The sequence below is a fragment of the Bos javanicus genome, chromosome 1 (assembly GCF_032452875.1).
Source record: "Bos javanicus breed banteng chromosome 1, ARS-OSU_banteng_1.0, whole genome shotgun sequence".
Lineage (NCBI taxonomy): Eukaryota > Metazoa > Chordata > Mammalia > Artiodactyla > Bovidae > Bos > Bos javanicus.
The window spans coordinates 66289897-66307545 of NC_083868.1; the positions used below are offsets into that span (position 1 = coordinate 66289897).

The 17649-nt window shown below is 40.6% G+C and overlaps 1 protein-coding gene across 4 annotated transcripts in view; it reads right to left on the reverse strand.

Annotated features, from left to right (window-relative positions):
• POLQ (DNA polymerase theta) overlaps nucleotides 1-11117 on the reverse strand; it is a 251403-nt gene extending 240286 nt beyond the window's left edge. For 2 of the 4 annotated variants that reach the window (XM_061401199.1, XM_061401269.1), the window contains exons 1-5: nucleotides 10278-11110; nucleotides 9636-9815; nucleotides 5427-5557; nucleotides 3806-3962; nucleotides 1611-1719 (exon numbers count right to left, since the gene is read on the reverse strand). In XM_061401199.1, coding sequence (XP_061257183.1) covers nucleotides 1611-1719; nucleotides 3806-3962; nucleotides 5427-5557; nucleotides 9636-9815; nucleotides 10278-10458 — 758 coding nt within the window. In that variant the 5' untranslated portion in view covers nucleotides 10459-11110. Of the gene's footprint in view, nucleotides 1-1610; nucleotides 1720-3805; nucleotides 3963-5426; nucleotides 5558-9635; nucleotides 9816-10277 lie in introns of all 4 variants that reach the window. The other 2 variants (XM_061401120.1, XM_061401365.1) reach the window with 2 other exon arrangements.
• Nucleotides 11118-17649: the final 6532 nt, after the last annotated feature.

The following is a 17649-nucleotide window of genomic DNA, read 5'->3' on the forward strand; positions in this document are numbered from 1 at the left end:
GCTACTCCATTTCTTCTAAGGGACTCCTGCTCATACTAGTAACATATAATGGTCACCTGAGTCAAATTCACCCATTCCAGTCCATTTTAGTTCACTGATTCCTAAAATGTCGATGTTCACTCTCGCCATCTCCTGTTTGACCACTTCCAATTTTGTCTTAATTCATGGACCTAACATTCCAGGTTACAATGCAATACTGCTCTTTACAGCATCGGACCTTACTTCCATCACCAGTCACATCCACAACTGAGTGCTGTTTTTGCTTTGACTCCGTCTCTTTGTTCTTTCTGGAGTTAGTTCCCCACTAATCTCCAGTACTTCGTTTTCTCAACATTCAGAAAACGAAGATTATGGCATCTGGTCCCATCACTTCATGGGAAATAGATGGGGTAACAGTGGAAACAGTGTCAGACTTTATTTTGGGGGGGTCCAAAATCACTGCAGATGGTGACTGCAGCCATGAAATTAAAAGACGCTTACTCCTTGGAAGGAAAGTTATGACCAACCTAGATAGCATATTCAAAGGCAGAGACATTACTTTGCCAACAAAGGTCCGTCTAGTCAAGGCTATGGTTTTTCCTGTGGTCATGTATGGATGTGAGAGTTGGACTGTGAAGAAGGCTGAGTGCCAAAGAATTGATGCTTTTGAACTGTGGTGTTGGAGAAGACTCTTGAGAGTCCCTTGAACTGCAAGGAGATCCAACCAGTCCATTCTGAAGGAGATCAGCCCTGGGATTTCTTTGGAAGGAATGATGCTAAAGCTGAAACTCCAGTACTTTGGCCACCTCATGTGAAGAGTTGACTCATTGGAAAAGACTCTGACGCTGGGAGGGATTAGGGGCAGGAGGAGAAGGGGATGACAGAGGATGAGATGGCTGGATGACATCACTGACTCGATGGACGTGAGTCTGAGTGAACTCCAAGAGTTGGTGATGGACAGGGAGGCCTGGCGTGCTGTGGGGTCGCGAAGTGTCGGACGTGACTGAGCGACTGAACTGAACTGAACTGAACTGAACTGAAGGGCATAAACATATCTGAAGAATGGGAATATAATCAGAGGATAAACAAAAACTAAGGAGGGTAAAGGAGGAAATTGGCTGGGGTGAGTAAAGAATATAAAAAAGAACTAGATCTTCATTTTCCATAGTAAAGTCAAGATATAATGTGTAAAACTAAAAAACGTAAGTAACTATATTTAGAGATATCACTGTAAGTCAATTTTTTAAAAAGCAGTAAGAGTTGAAAATAGTTACCTTTGGAAAGTAGAGGACAAAGAAATGTTATTTTTCATAATTAGCATTGACTATTTACATGTGTGTATAGTTAACAAATACAAAAACTGGATTTTAAAAATTCTATCATAAATGTGGTGAGCAAAAATTTAAGAATGTTTTCATTCTAGAAAATAATCAAATTATTCTACCAAAATAATCTAAAATCACTCCTAGACTTATGTACTTCTTTTGGAAAAAAAATAAACTGCTGTACATGAGTTTGTTCTAAATAAGTATGACCCTCCTTTAATGTATTTAACAACTATTTATTAAACACTTTTGCACTTTCTCAACATTGTTTGGAAACTCAAGAACTTAACTATTTCAGGTACTTACCATGATGCTGATTTCTGAGTAATATAGCAAATCTTGGTCAGCAAAAGCTCCAGTAGATACCCTCGGTGAGAGTCTCCCAACATATGTAATTCATCCACAACCACCATTCCTAAAGAGATTTTCCAGATACTAAGTTTTATAGAATCTCACAATTAAGAATTTTGAAGGACTGAGTATCTTAATCTTATACTATAAATAATTGTTATTACAGTACATTGCAGGTAATACAAAATTCAGATGCTTAACTGGCAACCTTGTAAAATACATGTACAAAGAAAATTAAAGACATCCTTGAAAATTATTCAGTGGATTGACTTTTCTATGGGGAAAACAACCAGGGCAACCATCCTGATGTTAGCAAGTGCATAGGAAAACAGAATCAGATCAAGAAGCAATAAATGATTTTAAGGGGATGGTTTTGTTTGATTATGGTAGACTAGGGACTCACCCTACTATAAAACATAAATATAATAATTCTCTTCTCCTCTACTTGGAGAAACTAGTCTATCTATTTGGAATAATGTTCAAGAATTACCAAAAATCTAGTTATCAACCAATGCCTCATTTAAACATTTTAATTTATGTGTGCACTGGTGTCCTCTGACCCAGCCCAAATTCCCCTATGAAAATACAGATCTTTCAGACTATTTCCTAATGACACATGATGTTCTTCTTCCTTATCAGTAAGCTTTTTCAAAATCATATTGTATGATGAGTTATTTCAGAATTCATTCATTCATCCAAAAAATATTTATTCTATCTAGTGTGCCAGGCACTGTGCTAAGTGTACTGGATATAACACTTAACCTGATACAACACAATCTGACAATTCTGATACAAACTAATGAATGTGATTCCTGTCTCTAAGCTTGACAGAGCAAAGCCCATGTCTAATTAATTTTTTATTTCACTCCCCACCTCTATCCTACCCTAATTTTACCATTTAAGTTCACCCAGATAACATGAATAACTGATATTCTTGCAGTTTCCATTGTTGTTAAAATCATTCTCTTCCTATTCCTACCTCTACATAGTGAGCTTTCCCAAGTGGTTAAAAAAAAAAAAAAAAAGGATTAAGACAGAACAGTCCCAAGCTCAAATACAGTGCTAATTTCTATAGCTCCCTACCATCAGTCTGCTAAATGGTAGTCTCTGGGTCCAGGCCTGATCTAGATATCATAGTACCAGAATATGATAATGAATACATAAACATTAATTGCAGAGATGGAAGATTATTTCCTTCTATTCGTGGTAAGCTTTATCAAGAAAGAAGCAATGAAAAGTGTCTTGAGGACTCAAAGATAATCTTTATGTTTTGTAAAGTGCAAAAATACAAGTTCAGTTCAGTTCAGTTCAGTCGCTCAGTCATATCCGACTCTGCAACCCCATGAATCGCAGCATGCCAGGCCTCCCTGTCCATCACCAACTCTTGGAGTTCACTCAGACTCACGTCCATCGAGTCAGTGATGCCATCCAGCCATCTCATCCTCTGTCGTCCCCTTCTCCTCCTGCCCCTAATCCCTCCCAGCATCAGAGTCTTTTCCAATGAGTCAACTCTTCACATGAGGTGGCCAAAGTACTGGAGTTTCAGCTTTAGCATCATTCCTTCCAAAGAAATCCCAGGGCTGATCTCCTTCAGAATGGACTGGTTGGATCTCCTTGCAGTTCAAGGGACTCTCAAGAGTCTTCTCCAACACCACAGTTCAAAAGCATCAATTCTTCGGCACTCAGCCTTCTTCACAGTCCAACTCTCACATCCATACATGACCACAGGAAAAACCATAGCCTTGACTAGACGGACCTTTGGTAGCAAAGTAATGTCTCTGCTTTTGAATATGCTATCTAGGTTGGTCATAACTTTCCTTCCAAAGAGTAAGCATCTTTTAGTTTCATGGCTGCAGTCACCATCTGCAGTGATTTTGGAGCCCAAAAAAATAAAGTCTGACACTGTTTCCACTGTTTCCCCATCTATTTCCCATGAAGTGATGGAACCAGATGCCATGTAAGTAGAGTCAATAACATCAGAAGGATGCAAAACGTTTTTTAACAGAGTTCCTAACATTACAGATGCCAATTCTTACCTCCAGAAGATGACACACATTAGAATAAAACATAAGATATACAGAAATCATAATGGCTCCACACCATTCTATCAAAAACAGAGAAAGTATACACTTATTTCTTTATTTACTTACCTAAAAGATCCATCTTATTTTCCTCCATGAGGCGATTGATCAGACCATTGGCTCTCTCAATTGTGCAGACAGCAATATCCAAAGAAGAGAAATGCCTTGTTGGGGAGGTACTGCCCATGTAACCATCTACTTTTATTCCTACTTCCTGAAATAGACTCTAATTTGAGTAAAACAGAAAAATAAGAGTTGAAAATTTATGAATATTGAATTGGTTCTTTCCCCAAGCATAGATATAAGTATCAAAAGACATTTATCAGACAACTGGTGCTTATTCCTGGTCAAGGCACATTGGTTCTTTTTAGAATCAAACGCTAAAAATAAGATTTAGAATTGACAAAACTCAGTAGAGGGATTTTCTATTAAGACAGAGTTGAATAAAATGGCATACTTAATGAGTTCTACAAGTTCCTTATAGAAGAAAGAGCCTTACAGAAGAAAACAAAAATTACCTTAAGCACTAACATTTTTTATCTAATAAACAAGCAAGAAACTAGTTCCTTCTTTAACACTAATGTAATATGTTCAGAAACAAATTTATACTTCATGAGGAAAATATTTTCATTATCTCTCTAAAACCTAGTTTTTTTTAAATATAACAAAAGAGAGGGTTTCAAAACTCAAATGCAGTGGGTGGTTTTTTTTTTAGTTTAACTTTTAACTAACATACCTTCTCAATAAAAAGGATCCTTACATCATTTTCCTACTTTGGTCTAAGTTGAAAAGATGTTACCATGTAGAACCAGCTTTGTTGGCTATTTGGTCTCTGAAATAACGTTAAAAAAATTTACAGAACCATTGAATTTTAGAGCTATTCATTCAATAAAATGTTTCTGAGTATTTATTAAGTTAACCCATAGTTTCATTTTACCAATGAAAAATTGAATCCAGCAGATTACATGTCTGGCCTGAAGACATAGTTAGTGGCAAAACTGGGACTAGAACTCAGATTTTTTGGATTACCAGTACAATAATCTTGCCATTCCAAAAGCATATTTTTTCACGGCAGAAATAAAAATAAATTTTATTCTATTTAATGAAGTATTATACTTGTAAAAATGCCTTAAAAGACCATGTATCACACAAATATATACTGCTACTATTCATTTTTGCAGAATAGCAGAACAGAACACACAACTAGAGCTGTACATAAGCATCAATGGAGCCTGTTCTTCATCCTCTTATGTTCCCAAATGTTCCCTCAATTAGGATGGGATATGCTTCCTCAAACATACTTCCTTTCCATGCTTCAGCTTAGTCCTACTATTCACTTAAGATGTTGATTCTTAATCTGCACATTTATATGCTAATTAAAGCACTCTATTTTCTAAGGAATATTTTAAGTTTTTATATATTTTTCACCAATTACTCTTGATTTAACTGTCCTTTCTCTTTTACGCAGTAATTTTAAAGTTTCCTCTCATAAATGGTCAACTTTTAAAGCTACATTGGTGGTGTTTACTTGCTAAGTCATGTACCACTCTCTTGTAATCCCATGGATTGAGATGTAAAGAAAGAAATTTTATTTTCCAATTGCTTTTATAATTCTATTTCAAATGAGTAAAACCAAAGCTGCCAATAATAGGCCTTTCAAAATTTCAAACTTCGTAAAACAAAAAATTACCTGGAGATAGTATTTCTTCTCTTTAGCCACAGAAACAAAGGGTAGAATAAAAAGAGCTTTCTTCCGCATTTCCAAAACCCGCTTCAAAATAAGTAGCTCAGCAACCAGAGTCTTCCCAGCACTTGTAGGAGCTAAAAGATGTTATTCCACAAGATCATCACAAAAATGAGTAATATTTGATACAGTGCATTAATAAATGCTTTAAATCATATCCAGTGACTAAATAGCTCAAGGCTAACTAAAAAGCCTCTTGATGAAAGTCAAAATGGAGAGTGAAAAAGTTAGCTTAAAGCTCAACATTCAGAAAACGAAGATCATGGTATCTGGTCCCATCACTTAATGGGAAATAGATGGGGAAACAATGGAAACAGTGTCAGACTTTATTTTGGGGGGCTCCAAAATCACTGCAGATGGTGACTGCAGCCATGAAACTAAAAGACGCTTACTCCTTGGAAGGAAAGTTATGTCCAACCTAGACAGCATATTCAAAGCAGAGACATTACTTTGCCAACAAAAGTCCATCTAGTCAAGGCTATGGTTTTTCCTGTGGTCATGTATGGATGTGAGAGTTGGACTGTGAAGAAGGCTGAGCGCCAAAGAATTGATGCTTTTGAACTATGGTGTTGGAGAAGACTCTTGAGAGTCCTTTGGACTGCAAGGAGATCTAACCAGTCCATTCTGAAGGAGATCAGCCCTGGGATTTCTTTGGAAGGACTGATGTTAAAGCTGAAACTCCAGTACTTTGGCCACCTCATGCGAAGAGTTGACTCATTGGAAAAGACTCTGATGCTGGGAGGGATTAGGGGCAGGAGGAGAAGGGGACGACAGAGGATGAGATGGCTGGATGGCATCACTGACTCGATGGACGTAAGTCTGAGTGAACTCCGGGAGTTGGTGATGGACAGGGAGGCCTGGCGTGGGGTCACAAAGAGTCGGACATGACTGAGTGACTGAAGTGAACTGAACTGAACTGGACAACAATAACAGACTATCATTAGGGCTTCCCTGGTAGCTCAGTGGTAAAGGACCCATCTGCCAATAAAGGAGATGTGGGTTTGATCCCTGGGTTGGGAAGATCCCCTGGAGGAGGGAATGGCAACCCATTCCAGTATTTTACCCGGGAAATCTCATGGAGAGAGGAAACTGGAGGACTAGTCCATGGGGTCGCAAGAGTAGAACACAACTTTAGCAACTAAAGCACCACCACCTATCATTTGAAACCTTTATAACCCTGAAATGCCCAACTTTAAACCAGCTTTCTAAATACTCTCCCAGTGAAAAACAGAGACAAAGAAATCTTTATATCAGCAATAAATGATGAATATTACTGAGTACCTAGCTTACACCTAAAGATCGTTTCCTTTAAGTACTGAATAGTTAAAAGCCCTGCTGTGAGGAAATAAAAAGTTTAAATACATTGTAATAGAAGCTATGATAGACGTTGAAGGACAAGAGCTATAAGGGTTTATGGAAAGGAAACAGAACTTCAAAGGAGCCAAAAAGGGAAAAAGAAAGGAATCCCAAGCAGAAAAAAACAGCATGTGTAAAGATCTAAAGGAAAGTTGGTGTATTCAGAAGATGGTAATTGAATGCCTGAAACAAAAAATACAAGTAGGTAGGTAGGTTTAGTCAGTCATTCGTGTCAGACTCTCGTGATCCCATGGACTGTAGCCCTGTCAGGCTCCTCTCTCCATGGGATCTCCCAGGCAAGAATACTGGAGTAGGTTGCCACAAGTAGGGCAGTAAAAGAGACATGAAAGTGTCACAAGAAAAAAAGCTTTACAATCCTACCACGTAAGAAATTTATATTGAAAGCAATGGAGAGTGATTAGTGAGTTAGGTGAACGTGAAAAAGAGTGACAAATTCATAAATGTCCTTTACAGAGTTCACTTTGGCTGCAGAAGCAAAGGAAGAGCAGAAAGAAAAGATTCAGTTCAGTTCAGTTCAGTCGGTCAGTCGTGTCCGACTCTTTGCCATCCCATGAATCGCAGCACACCAGGCCTCCCTGTCCATCACCAACTCCTGGAGTTCACTCAGACTCATGTCCATCAACTCGGTGATGCCATCCAGCCATCTCATCCTCTGTCGTCCCTTCTCTTCCTGCTCCCAATCCCTCCGAGCATCAGAGTCTTTTCCAATGAATCAACTCTTTGCATGAGGTGGCCAAAGTACTAGAGTTTCAGCTTCATCAGTCCTTCCAATGAATACCCAGGACTGATCTCCTTTAGGATGGACTGGTTGGATCGCCTTGCAGTCCAAAAGACTCTCAAGAGTCTTCTCCAACACCACACTTCAAAAGCATCAATTCTTCGGCGCTCAGCCTTCTTCACAGTCCAACTCTCACATCCATACATGACCACAGGAAAAACCATAGCCTTGACTAGACGGACCTTTGTTGGCAAAGTAATGTCTCTGCTTTTGAATATGCTATCTAGGTTGGTCATAACTTTCCTTCCTAGGAGTAAGCATCTTTTAATTTCATGGCTGCAATCACCTACTGCAGTGATTTTGGAGCCCAAGAAAATAAAGTCTGACACTGTTTCCACTGTTTCCCCATCTGTTTCCCATGAAGTGATGGGACCAGATGCCATGATCTTCGTTTTCTGAATGTTGAGCTTTAAGCCAACTTTTTCACTCTCCTCTTTCACTTTCATCAAGAGGCTTTTTAGTTCCTCTTCACTTTCTGCCATAAGGGTGGTGTCATCTGCATATCTGAGGTTACTGATATTTCTCCAGGCAATCTTGATTCCAGCTTGTGCTTCTTCCAGCCCAGAGTTTCTCATGATGTACTCTGCATATAAGTTAAATAAGCAGGGTGACAATATACAGCCTTGATGTACTCCTTTTCCTACTTGGAACCACTCTGTTGCTCCATGTCCAGTTCTAACAGTTGCTTCCTGACCTGCATATAGGTTTCTCAAGAGGCAGGTCAGGTGGTCTGGTATTCCTATCTCTTTCAGAATTTTCCAGTTTATTGTGATCCCACAGTCAAAGGCTTTGGCATAGTCAATAAAGCCGAAATAAATGTTTTTCTGGAACTCTCTTGCTTTTTCGATGATCCACCTGATGTTGGCAATTTGATCTGTGGTTCCTCTGCCTTTTCTAAAACCAGCGTGAACATCTGGTTACAAAGCTATTGCATAATCTAGAAGATGATAGTAAACTAGGTAATGTACCCAAGAACAAACAGTATTGATGATAATCAAGATATATGAGGTAACAGACACTGGACCCAGTGATAAATTTATGCAAGTTGGTGACCAGAGTTATGAATGACACCCAAGTATTTAAGCAATTGAAACTGTCAGTGCACTCTACAACTACCACTAACTGCCACTAGCAGTTAGTAAAGAGTACTTCCTATGTGCCAAAAACTTTTCTAAGCCCACAACCAGGCACTCATGCTTTCTATGTGCGCTCTCACTCCCTCTCTCCTCCTCTCTCTCAAGTAACCTACAAGGTTACACAGCCAGTAAACAGCCTGAACTTGTATCTTGTTGTTCGGTCACCAAGTCGTGTCACACTCTTCGGGACCTTATGAACTGCAACACACCAGGCTTCCTTGTCCTTCACTATCTCCCGGAGTTTATTCAAACTCAACATATCCATTGAGAATTTATATCTATTGATAGTAAATTTCCTAGCTATTTTTGGCAGCCATAATGAAAAATCTGGATAACTCACAACTTCAGAGAAAACTGATCTTACCAAGTGATTAGATTCTAAAGTCAGTATTCTAAAGACCGATGGTTAAAAGTTTTATAAGTCAAAATTACTTTTGAAAGCCCATATAACCTTTCATAAAGTATATTATTACATAGGGTTTTATGTATATACTCCTGTATGAGCAGGTCAACTTATAAACAGATATGTATTGTAAAATGTTCACACACTGAAAGGCAACTGAGATCAACTGTGGGAAGAACACATTTACATCTCATACTGCATGCTCACACTGGGATGAATGTTTGTTCAGAGGAAAGGCAAGCAGATAACTCTCTTTAAACTGCAGGGGTTTTGCCTTTCCCCACCCCACCATATAATGGGATTTTCATAACTTAGGTATGCATATTATGAAACTTTGCTTTTCATATATTTTAAGACTTTATCTAGTTATAAATTTCATCTGCCTTACCTCAGTAGAGCATTCTTTACATTCATAATGCCTTAAAAATGGTACAGAAATTAATTTGCACAAATTTGAATACCTGAATAGACTAAATTCTTTCCTTCCAGGACTTGTCCAAGCAAAAGGCACTCTGCCTGCCATTCAAACATCTTTTTTACACCAAAACTGTGATATTTCTCCAGAACCGCTGTAGGAAGTCCCCAATTTGCCAACAGCAGCTTGTCTATTTGATCATCAGGAAACGTCTGCTTGCATTCCCCTTTTGGGGAAAAAAACAAAAAACAGAAAAAGTAAGGAAGTAGTTAGTTTTAACGTAAGACTTCAGTAATTAGCCTTCTACTGAGTTTTGAAATTCCTACGTGTTATATATAACCTGCCATAAAACACATCCATATAAGTATCTGTAAGGAGTACTGGCACTATTAGGCGTGAATCCCTTACAGGTGATGAGATTTGGCCAACTAGTAAGTTGTTTCTGTAAATAAATGTCAAAAGAATAAAAACCCAGAAACCACTTGAAGACTAATACCAGGAGGTCTCTGAACACGGACTAAAAGCTCTTCCTTGTCAACAGAAAGTGACATGCCGCTCAGGGCCGGAGTCACAAACTGAGAAAGGGAGTAGGAGCCGAGCGGGTCCCGCAAACGAGCGAGCTCCGCGTCGAAAGGACACCTCGCGACTAGTAGCCCGGCTGAGCTGCCCACGGAGTGCCTGGGAGTACCTGTAGCTCCGGCCGGCCGGCGCCCACGATCCTTCAAGCTGCGTCCCAGGCCCGGAGGTGGGCTCAGCACCGGCCCGGAAAGGAGCAAGGGGCTGTCACTGCCGTCAAAGCCGCTTCCCGACGAGGAGTTTAAGTCTGATGCTGAACGTCGCTGTTTCCCACTCCAGCGCGTTATATTCATCGCGAAATCTTCTCCGCCATTCAGGGAAACACAGAGTCCCAGCGTCCTCCCACTCGGGAAAAACTGACCCTGGCGACAAATGCGGCCGCCATCTTCCCGCCACGGTTTTCAAACGCAGGCCTCCCAGCCCGCCCCGGGACCATAGAGTTCCCAGTGGCGAGAGTAGCCCGAGGACCATAAATTCTTGGGGAAAGAGCGGCTCTCGCTAGGTTTAGACCTCCTGCGTCTCTTGTTGATGGTTAGTGTAATAGAAACAGAGTTGGACCTAGATTAAACGGGGGAAAAAACAGGCTCAGTATATATAATCTCTAACTATAATCATACTGGCTTAAAATTTTTACTTTTCTTTTTGTCCATTTCTAGTTTAAATAGCAAGGAAGGCTTCCCTGGTGGCTCAGACGGTAAAGCGTCTGCCTGCAATGCGGGAGACCCGGGTTCGATTCCTGGGTCGGGAAGATCCCCTGGAGAAGGAAATGGCAATCCACTCCAGCACTCTTGCCTGGAAAATCCCATGGACGGAGGAGCCTGATAGGCTACAGTCCATGGGGTCGCAAAGAGTCGGACACGACTGAGTGACTTCACTTTCACTTTCATACTAACTTCATAAAATGAACTGCCCATAATAAGTAGATTAGAGACGTAGTTCTATTTAACATACTGGTGTTTTAAAAATAGTTATTATAGGTTGTATGTGCGAAGAGCTGACTCATTGGAAAACACCCTGATGCAGGATAAGGAGTCAACAAAAGATGAGATGATTAGATGGTGTCATCGACTAATTTGAGCAAACTCCAGGGGATAGTGAAGGACAGGGAAGCCTGGCATGCTGTAGTTCATGGGGTGGCAAGGAGTGGGACACGACTTGACCACTGAACAATATGTGCAAAACATTATACCAGTAAAATTTAGGATTTAGAATGGAGTGCAGTTTACTCTCTCCTGGTGTATGATTGTAGGGCAGAGGTTATTTCTGGACACAATTTATGCTTTAGTCATTATACACTGTAAGGAATATGTGATGGCGAGTGCGGTACTGCCATCGATAGACTTCTTAGATAGTAGACGCTGCATGGAAGGGGCTCTGGATGTGCCAGAGTGATCATTCGGAACCAAGAGCTTATTGATGGATCTATGCTTTACCTTTTGGCAAGGTAGAATCAAGCGAGTTCTGGATTTAAGCTGATACCTGCTATTCACCTAATTGCACAATTCGTTTCACCAAGCAAATCTAGTAAGGGAAAACCTGCCCTGAAGAGTTGGTGGTTTCCTATAGCTCTAAAAATCTCAAAAGGACCAAACAACAGCAAAACCTCTAATACAAGCCTGGGTAATAGGAGAATCAGTTCTATGAAACCTATCTTGTTAAAAAAAATTTTTTTGGACAATATTCTAAAATTCCACACGGTGGAGTCATTACTCCATGAAGGAAACATTTTTCTTAGTTACCTTTTTGGTTTCATTCATTTACCCAACTAGTTATTGAGCATCTACTGCTGAGTCTACTGTGCTAGGGGGCACTGGGTATATACAGGGAAATGGCAAGAAATGGTTCCTGCTCTCAAAGAGAAAGAGACTAAAGGAGACAAGTATTAAACTAATTGAAAAATTAATTGATAATTTTAAATTGTACTAATGCTCAGGAGGAAAAAAAAAGAGTACTATCAAATAAAAGGGATCCTAATTTAGATGTTAAATCTGCTTCGAAAGATTGAAGGTGGGAGGAGAAGGGGACAACAGAGGATGAGATGGATGGCATCACCGAGTCGATGGACATGAGTTTGAATAAATTCCACTCTGGGAGTTGGTGATGGACAGGGAAGCCTGGCATGCTACAGTTCATGGGGTCACAAAGAGTCGGACACGACTGAGTGACTGAACTGAACCGAATTTACATGTTGTCATGGAAGATCTTTCTGAGATGCAGTGTAGCATAGGGGTCCAGAGTGTAACTCTGAAGACAGTCAGTCTGTGTTTGAAGACTTAGTAGCTGTGTGATCCTTGCTTAACTCCTTGAGCTTCCTTTTCCTCATCTATATGATGAAGATGGGGCTTCCCTGGTGGCTCAGAAAGTAAAGCATCTGCCTGCAATGTGGGAGACCCAGGTTTGATCCCTGTGTCGGGAAGATCCCCTGGAGAAGGGAATGGCAACCCATTCCAGTACTCTTGCTTGGAAAATCCCATGGATAGAGGAGCCTGATAGGCTACAGTCCATGGGGTCACAAAGAGTTGGACACGACTGAGAGACTTCTTTCTTCACTTTCTTTCTTTATGATGGAGATAATAAAAATAACAACTATTAATATTTGGTTATTATGAGCACTAATTTAATAGGTGTAAAGTGCTTAGAACAGTCCTCACCGCATACAAGTACTGTTCAGAGAAAATGCTATATAAAAGTTCTAATATTGCTCCCAATATAAATCCAGCACTTTGATGTAAAAAGAATAAACAAAAGAAATCTGTCACAAAGTTATTCTATTCTTATTAGGTGAACTATGATCAACTGAGAAAAATAACTTGGAAGAAATCGAAAGGCATGATTTGTATCATCTTTCTGAAAAGCCTAGAGAATATTTTAAAATTTATAGTTTATTTCAAACATTCAACATAAATTTCTAATTTAAAAAACTCTTAGAAAATTCAAGACAGAGGGGACATATGTACACCTATGGTGAATTCATGTTGTATGACAGAAATCAAACCAATATTTTAAAGCAATCATCAATCAATTAAAAATAAATATTTTTAAAGCTCTTAGAAAATAGAAGAGAGAAGTTTACTTCTCAAAAATGTTAAATATTTTGTGTGCTGTTACCATAATGATTCCCTGTCTTTTAACTGTGTCTGAGCTTGGATTCCTTGAATTTTATCTGTGGTAAATCTTCAAGGTCTGCATTAAAGCACTTGAAAAGTTTTTTGCATGTATTTCTGCCAGATACTTAGGAGACATATCAATTACTGCCCATTTTAAATATAGAGAAGGTTATTGCAGCCCATATCAAGAAGGAGTTTGACAAGAAGTACAGCCCCAGCTGGCACCACATAGTGGAAGTCATGTGACACATGAAACCAAACACTTCATCTACTTCTACCTGAGCCACGTGGCCATTCTCCTGTTCAAATCTGGTTTAAAAATTGGACTGTGTCACACATCCAGTGATCCATCCAAAAATAAGAACTGCAGCCTAAATTCCAAATACAAGAGAGGAAAGTCTTCAACCTTGCCTAAGGGAAGACCTTAATCTTTGAACCTCTATTATGTTTTGTACAGGGCAGGAGACAATAGTTTAATCCCCTGGGTAGGGAAGATCCCTTGAAGATTCCATGGACAGAGGAGCCTGGTGGGCTACAGTCCAAAAGTTCACAGAGAGTAGGACATAAGTGATCAATTAAGCACTACCACTAGCATAATGTTTGACATCCAGAGCCAAATTTGCACAGCTTCCACACTCACCATCTCAGTCTTCAGGACAGATATTTCTCAGCTCTCCTTTCTGAGGGGGGCTGTCCTTTTTGGGGTTTGGCTCTACATGGGGGATTTTAGATCTTACCCCAGGACCTGCTAGGAACCCCAGATTCCTATCCCCCAGAACACATAATCTATTGAAATCCACACTCCAGACCACCAGGGATCAGCAGACATCACTATGGAAAGTTTTGATGCTAATGCTTCACTTACTTCTCTACTTAGTTCTATGATTATTTGACATTTCTGTCTGATAAGGAATTCTCTGATTTTACCAGTCTAGTCTCGAATTTTAAAAGATTTTTTTTTATATTTTATAAAAATATCGAGAATTTTAAGGAACCTGTGCTGTTCTACAGTGGTTTGGACTGATACTGCTAAACACAGACGTAAGGGAAAGTTTATAAGGGAAATATACCAAGATAACAATTGGTATATTTTTAAAGATGTCATCTGATTATTTTAATAAGTTTGCACAAATATTGAAGAGTGATTTATCTATTGAAATTGCTGAGGTTGTATGAAAATAATGAAATTTACACAAGCTAAACTGGTGAATTAACTAAAACTGAATCTTCCAGACTGAATAAATTCTGTGCTTCTCAGGGATATAGTATACAACACAATAAATCTAATGAATATTGCTGTATATTATATCCAAAAGCTGTTAAATGAGTAAATCCTAAGAGTTCTCATTACAAGAAAATAAAACTTTTTCTATTTAAGTTTGAATTTACATGAGATGATGGATGTTTACTAAACTTATTGTGATAATCTTTTCATGGTGGTGGTGTTGTTCAGTCACTAAGTCGTGTCTGATTCTTTGTGACCTCTTGGACTGTAGCATACCAGGCTTCCATGTCCTTCACTATCTCCAGGAATTTGTTCAAACTCAAGTTCATTGAGTTGGTGATGCTGTCCAACTGTCACGTGAGTGTATGTTCCTCGGTTCTTTGTCTTGTCACAACAAAGATTTGGAGCAACGGAAAGATTTGGAGCAACGGACATTAAAGCCCTTGATGCGTCACAGCTCTCGGGTCTTGGACAAACCGTGCTACAGCTCTTAGGCAAATCAGTGTTACAGCTCTATCTTATTTAGAAGATAGCAGGAGAGAGAGAGAGAGAGAAAAGAGCGCATGCATGTGGGAGAGAGAGTCCTGAAAAAGTGCTTTGGCTCCTCCTTTTATATGTTTTTCCTCCACCTGGGCCTGCCCTATGCAAATTGGGCTTAGCCAGGAGTGCTGTTTGTTCTGCCTGGAGTCTTCACTCTGGTCCTTGGACCTTCCTTTGACCTTCCTTGTCTTCTAGCCACCGCCATTTTGGACTCCTTTTCCCTATTCTACCTACCTAACATTCCCCCCTCAAGAGATGGGAGGCCCAATTCTTTGGGAATAGGGGCGTCGAGGTCTTTCTGGCTACTTCCTGCTGAACTGGGACGGCGAGGGGTATTGGGCCTCCCCCCTCTTGCTAGTCTCAAGCCTCAGAGTCCTTATAGCGGTGTCCAAGGGTGTGTGATATTTTCCGTGGTCAGCTGTAGTTTTATACCTTTGTTGAACTGGCGCTGCATGTTGTAGCTGGTTGACCTGGGCAGAGACAAAACAGGATAGACAATTGACAGTACATGGAATAATCATAGGCATCATCCATATAGCATAACAAGGACTAGTAGGGTCATTGGTCAATTTTAAATTCACATCTCCAGGATGGCTCAAGTCCCTCCTTGTTCAGAAGATCTATCTCCTGTCTGTCTTGGAGTACAGTCTCTGTCAAGCTGTGTTGGCTCCTTAGAGTTATCCTGAGAAATCTTATCCCCAGAAACCAGATTTTGGGGGTGTTCATTAGAATGGCACTCATTGGTAGTTCTGAATAAGTATCTGAGATCTCCCAGGGGCCCACAGGTGTATCGAGTGTCCTCTTCTGTTTTCTTCCACGGCTTGACTCATAAGTAGTGAATCCAGGAGTCATGTCCTGGTACCTTGACTGCTGTGGGGATAGAAAGTATTACAAGGTAGGGGCCCTTCCATGTGGGCTGGAGTTGAGCCTTTGGGGACCCATCTTTCCAGACTTTAATTAGCAGTTGAGTCCCTGGAGCATATAATGGTGACTCTTTAGAATCTTTTGGGTCCTGGTTCATACCCCACAAGCGTATATCCTGTTGGAATTGCCCAATGGCCATGGTATAAGACTGGAGGGTCTGAACCTCTGGATCTAGGAAGAGGTCATTGACATAAACAAAAGGTCTCCCATATAGCATCTCATAAGGACTAAGACCAACTTGTTCCTTAGGGGCAATGCGGGTGCGGAGGAGAGCTATTGGTAAAGCCTCCTTCCATCCCAGGGAGGTCTCCTGGGTTATCTTTTTTATCACTGATTTTAATAATTGATTGGCTCTTTCTACTTTTCCTGAAGATTGAGGCCTCCAGGCACAATGGAGATAATAAGTAATGCCCAATGCTTTCGAGACCCCTTGGGTGACCTTAGAAGTAAATGATGTCCCATTGTCACTTTGTAATGACCTGGGCAGACCAAATCTTGGAATGATTTCATGGAGCAGTTTTTTTTTTTACCACCTCCTTAGCCTTCTCAGTCCGGGTGGGAAAGCCTTCAATCCATCCTGTGAATGTATCTATCATGACTAATAGGTATTTATACCCTTGAGAAACTGGCATCTAGGTGAAGTCCATCTGCCAGTCCTCTCCTGGGTAGGCCCCACATCATTGGATGGGCTGGGCCAGCTGGGGTCTTCGAGCTCCTTGGGGGTTGTTTAATTGGCAAGTGGGACAAGAGGAGACCACCTGTCTTATAGTTGTTTGGAAGCCTGTTCCTCTGAAGGACCTTTCTAGTAATCTTTGGAGGGCCTTTTCTCCTAAATGAGTAGTGGCATGTAAGGAGTTAACCAACTTCCATTGGAGGTTTCCAGGCAGAAAAAGGAGTCCCTCGTTTTGGAACCACCCCATATGATCTTGAAAGCCCTCGCTCTTAGCTTTAAGAGTCTCACCTTCAGTATATGAAGGAGTTTCTGGCAAATAAGTCTGTGGAACTAAGGCGGCAATCCCTATTAGGTCATGGTTCTGTAATGCTGATCTCCTAGCTGCCTGATCAGCTGCTTGGTTCTCTCGTGCCACTTCCGTGTTCCCTTTTTGGTGTCCTTTACAGTAGGAAACTGAAACCTCAGTGGGCAGATGGACTGCCTCCAAGAGTCGAAGAATCTGAGAACCATATTTGATTGGGGACCCTCGGGTGGTCAAATGGCCCCTTTCTTTCCAAACAGACGCATGTGCATGTAGCACCAGAAAGGCAAACTTGGAGTCAGTGTAAATGGCTATTCTTTTTCCTTTTCCCAGCTCTAAAGCTCGAGTCAGGGCTATGAGCACAACTAATTGGGCTGAAGTACCTGGTGGCAGAGGCTTAGCCTCTATGGTCTCAAAATTGGAGACTACTGCATACCTGCTCTTCTTTTTCCATCCAAGACAAAGCTGCTTCCATCAGTGTACCAGATTTCCTCAGGATTGGTCAGAGGATCTTCTGACAATCCCTCTCGGGGTTTTGTCCAGTGGTCCAAGGTTTCTAGACAAGAGTGAAAGGCGAGAGAGCCCTCGGGGGTAGGTAGGAGGGTGGCTGGGTTAAGAACCTCACAAGGGGATATAGTGAGGCCTGGATTTTCCATCAGCATTACTTGATATCTGAGGATTCTTTGATCAGACATCCATAAATGGCCTCTCCCA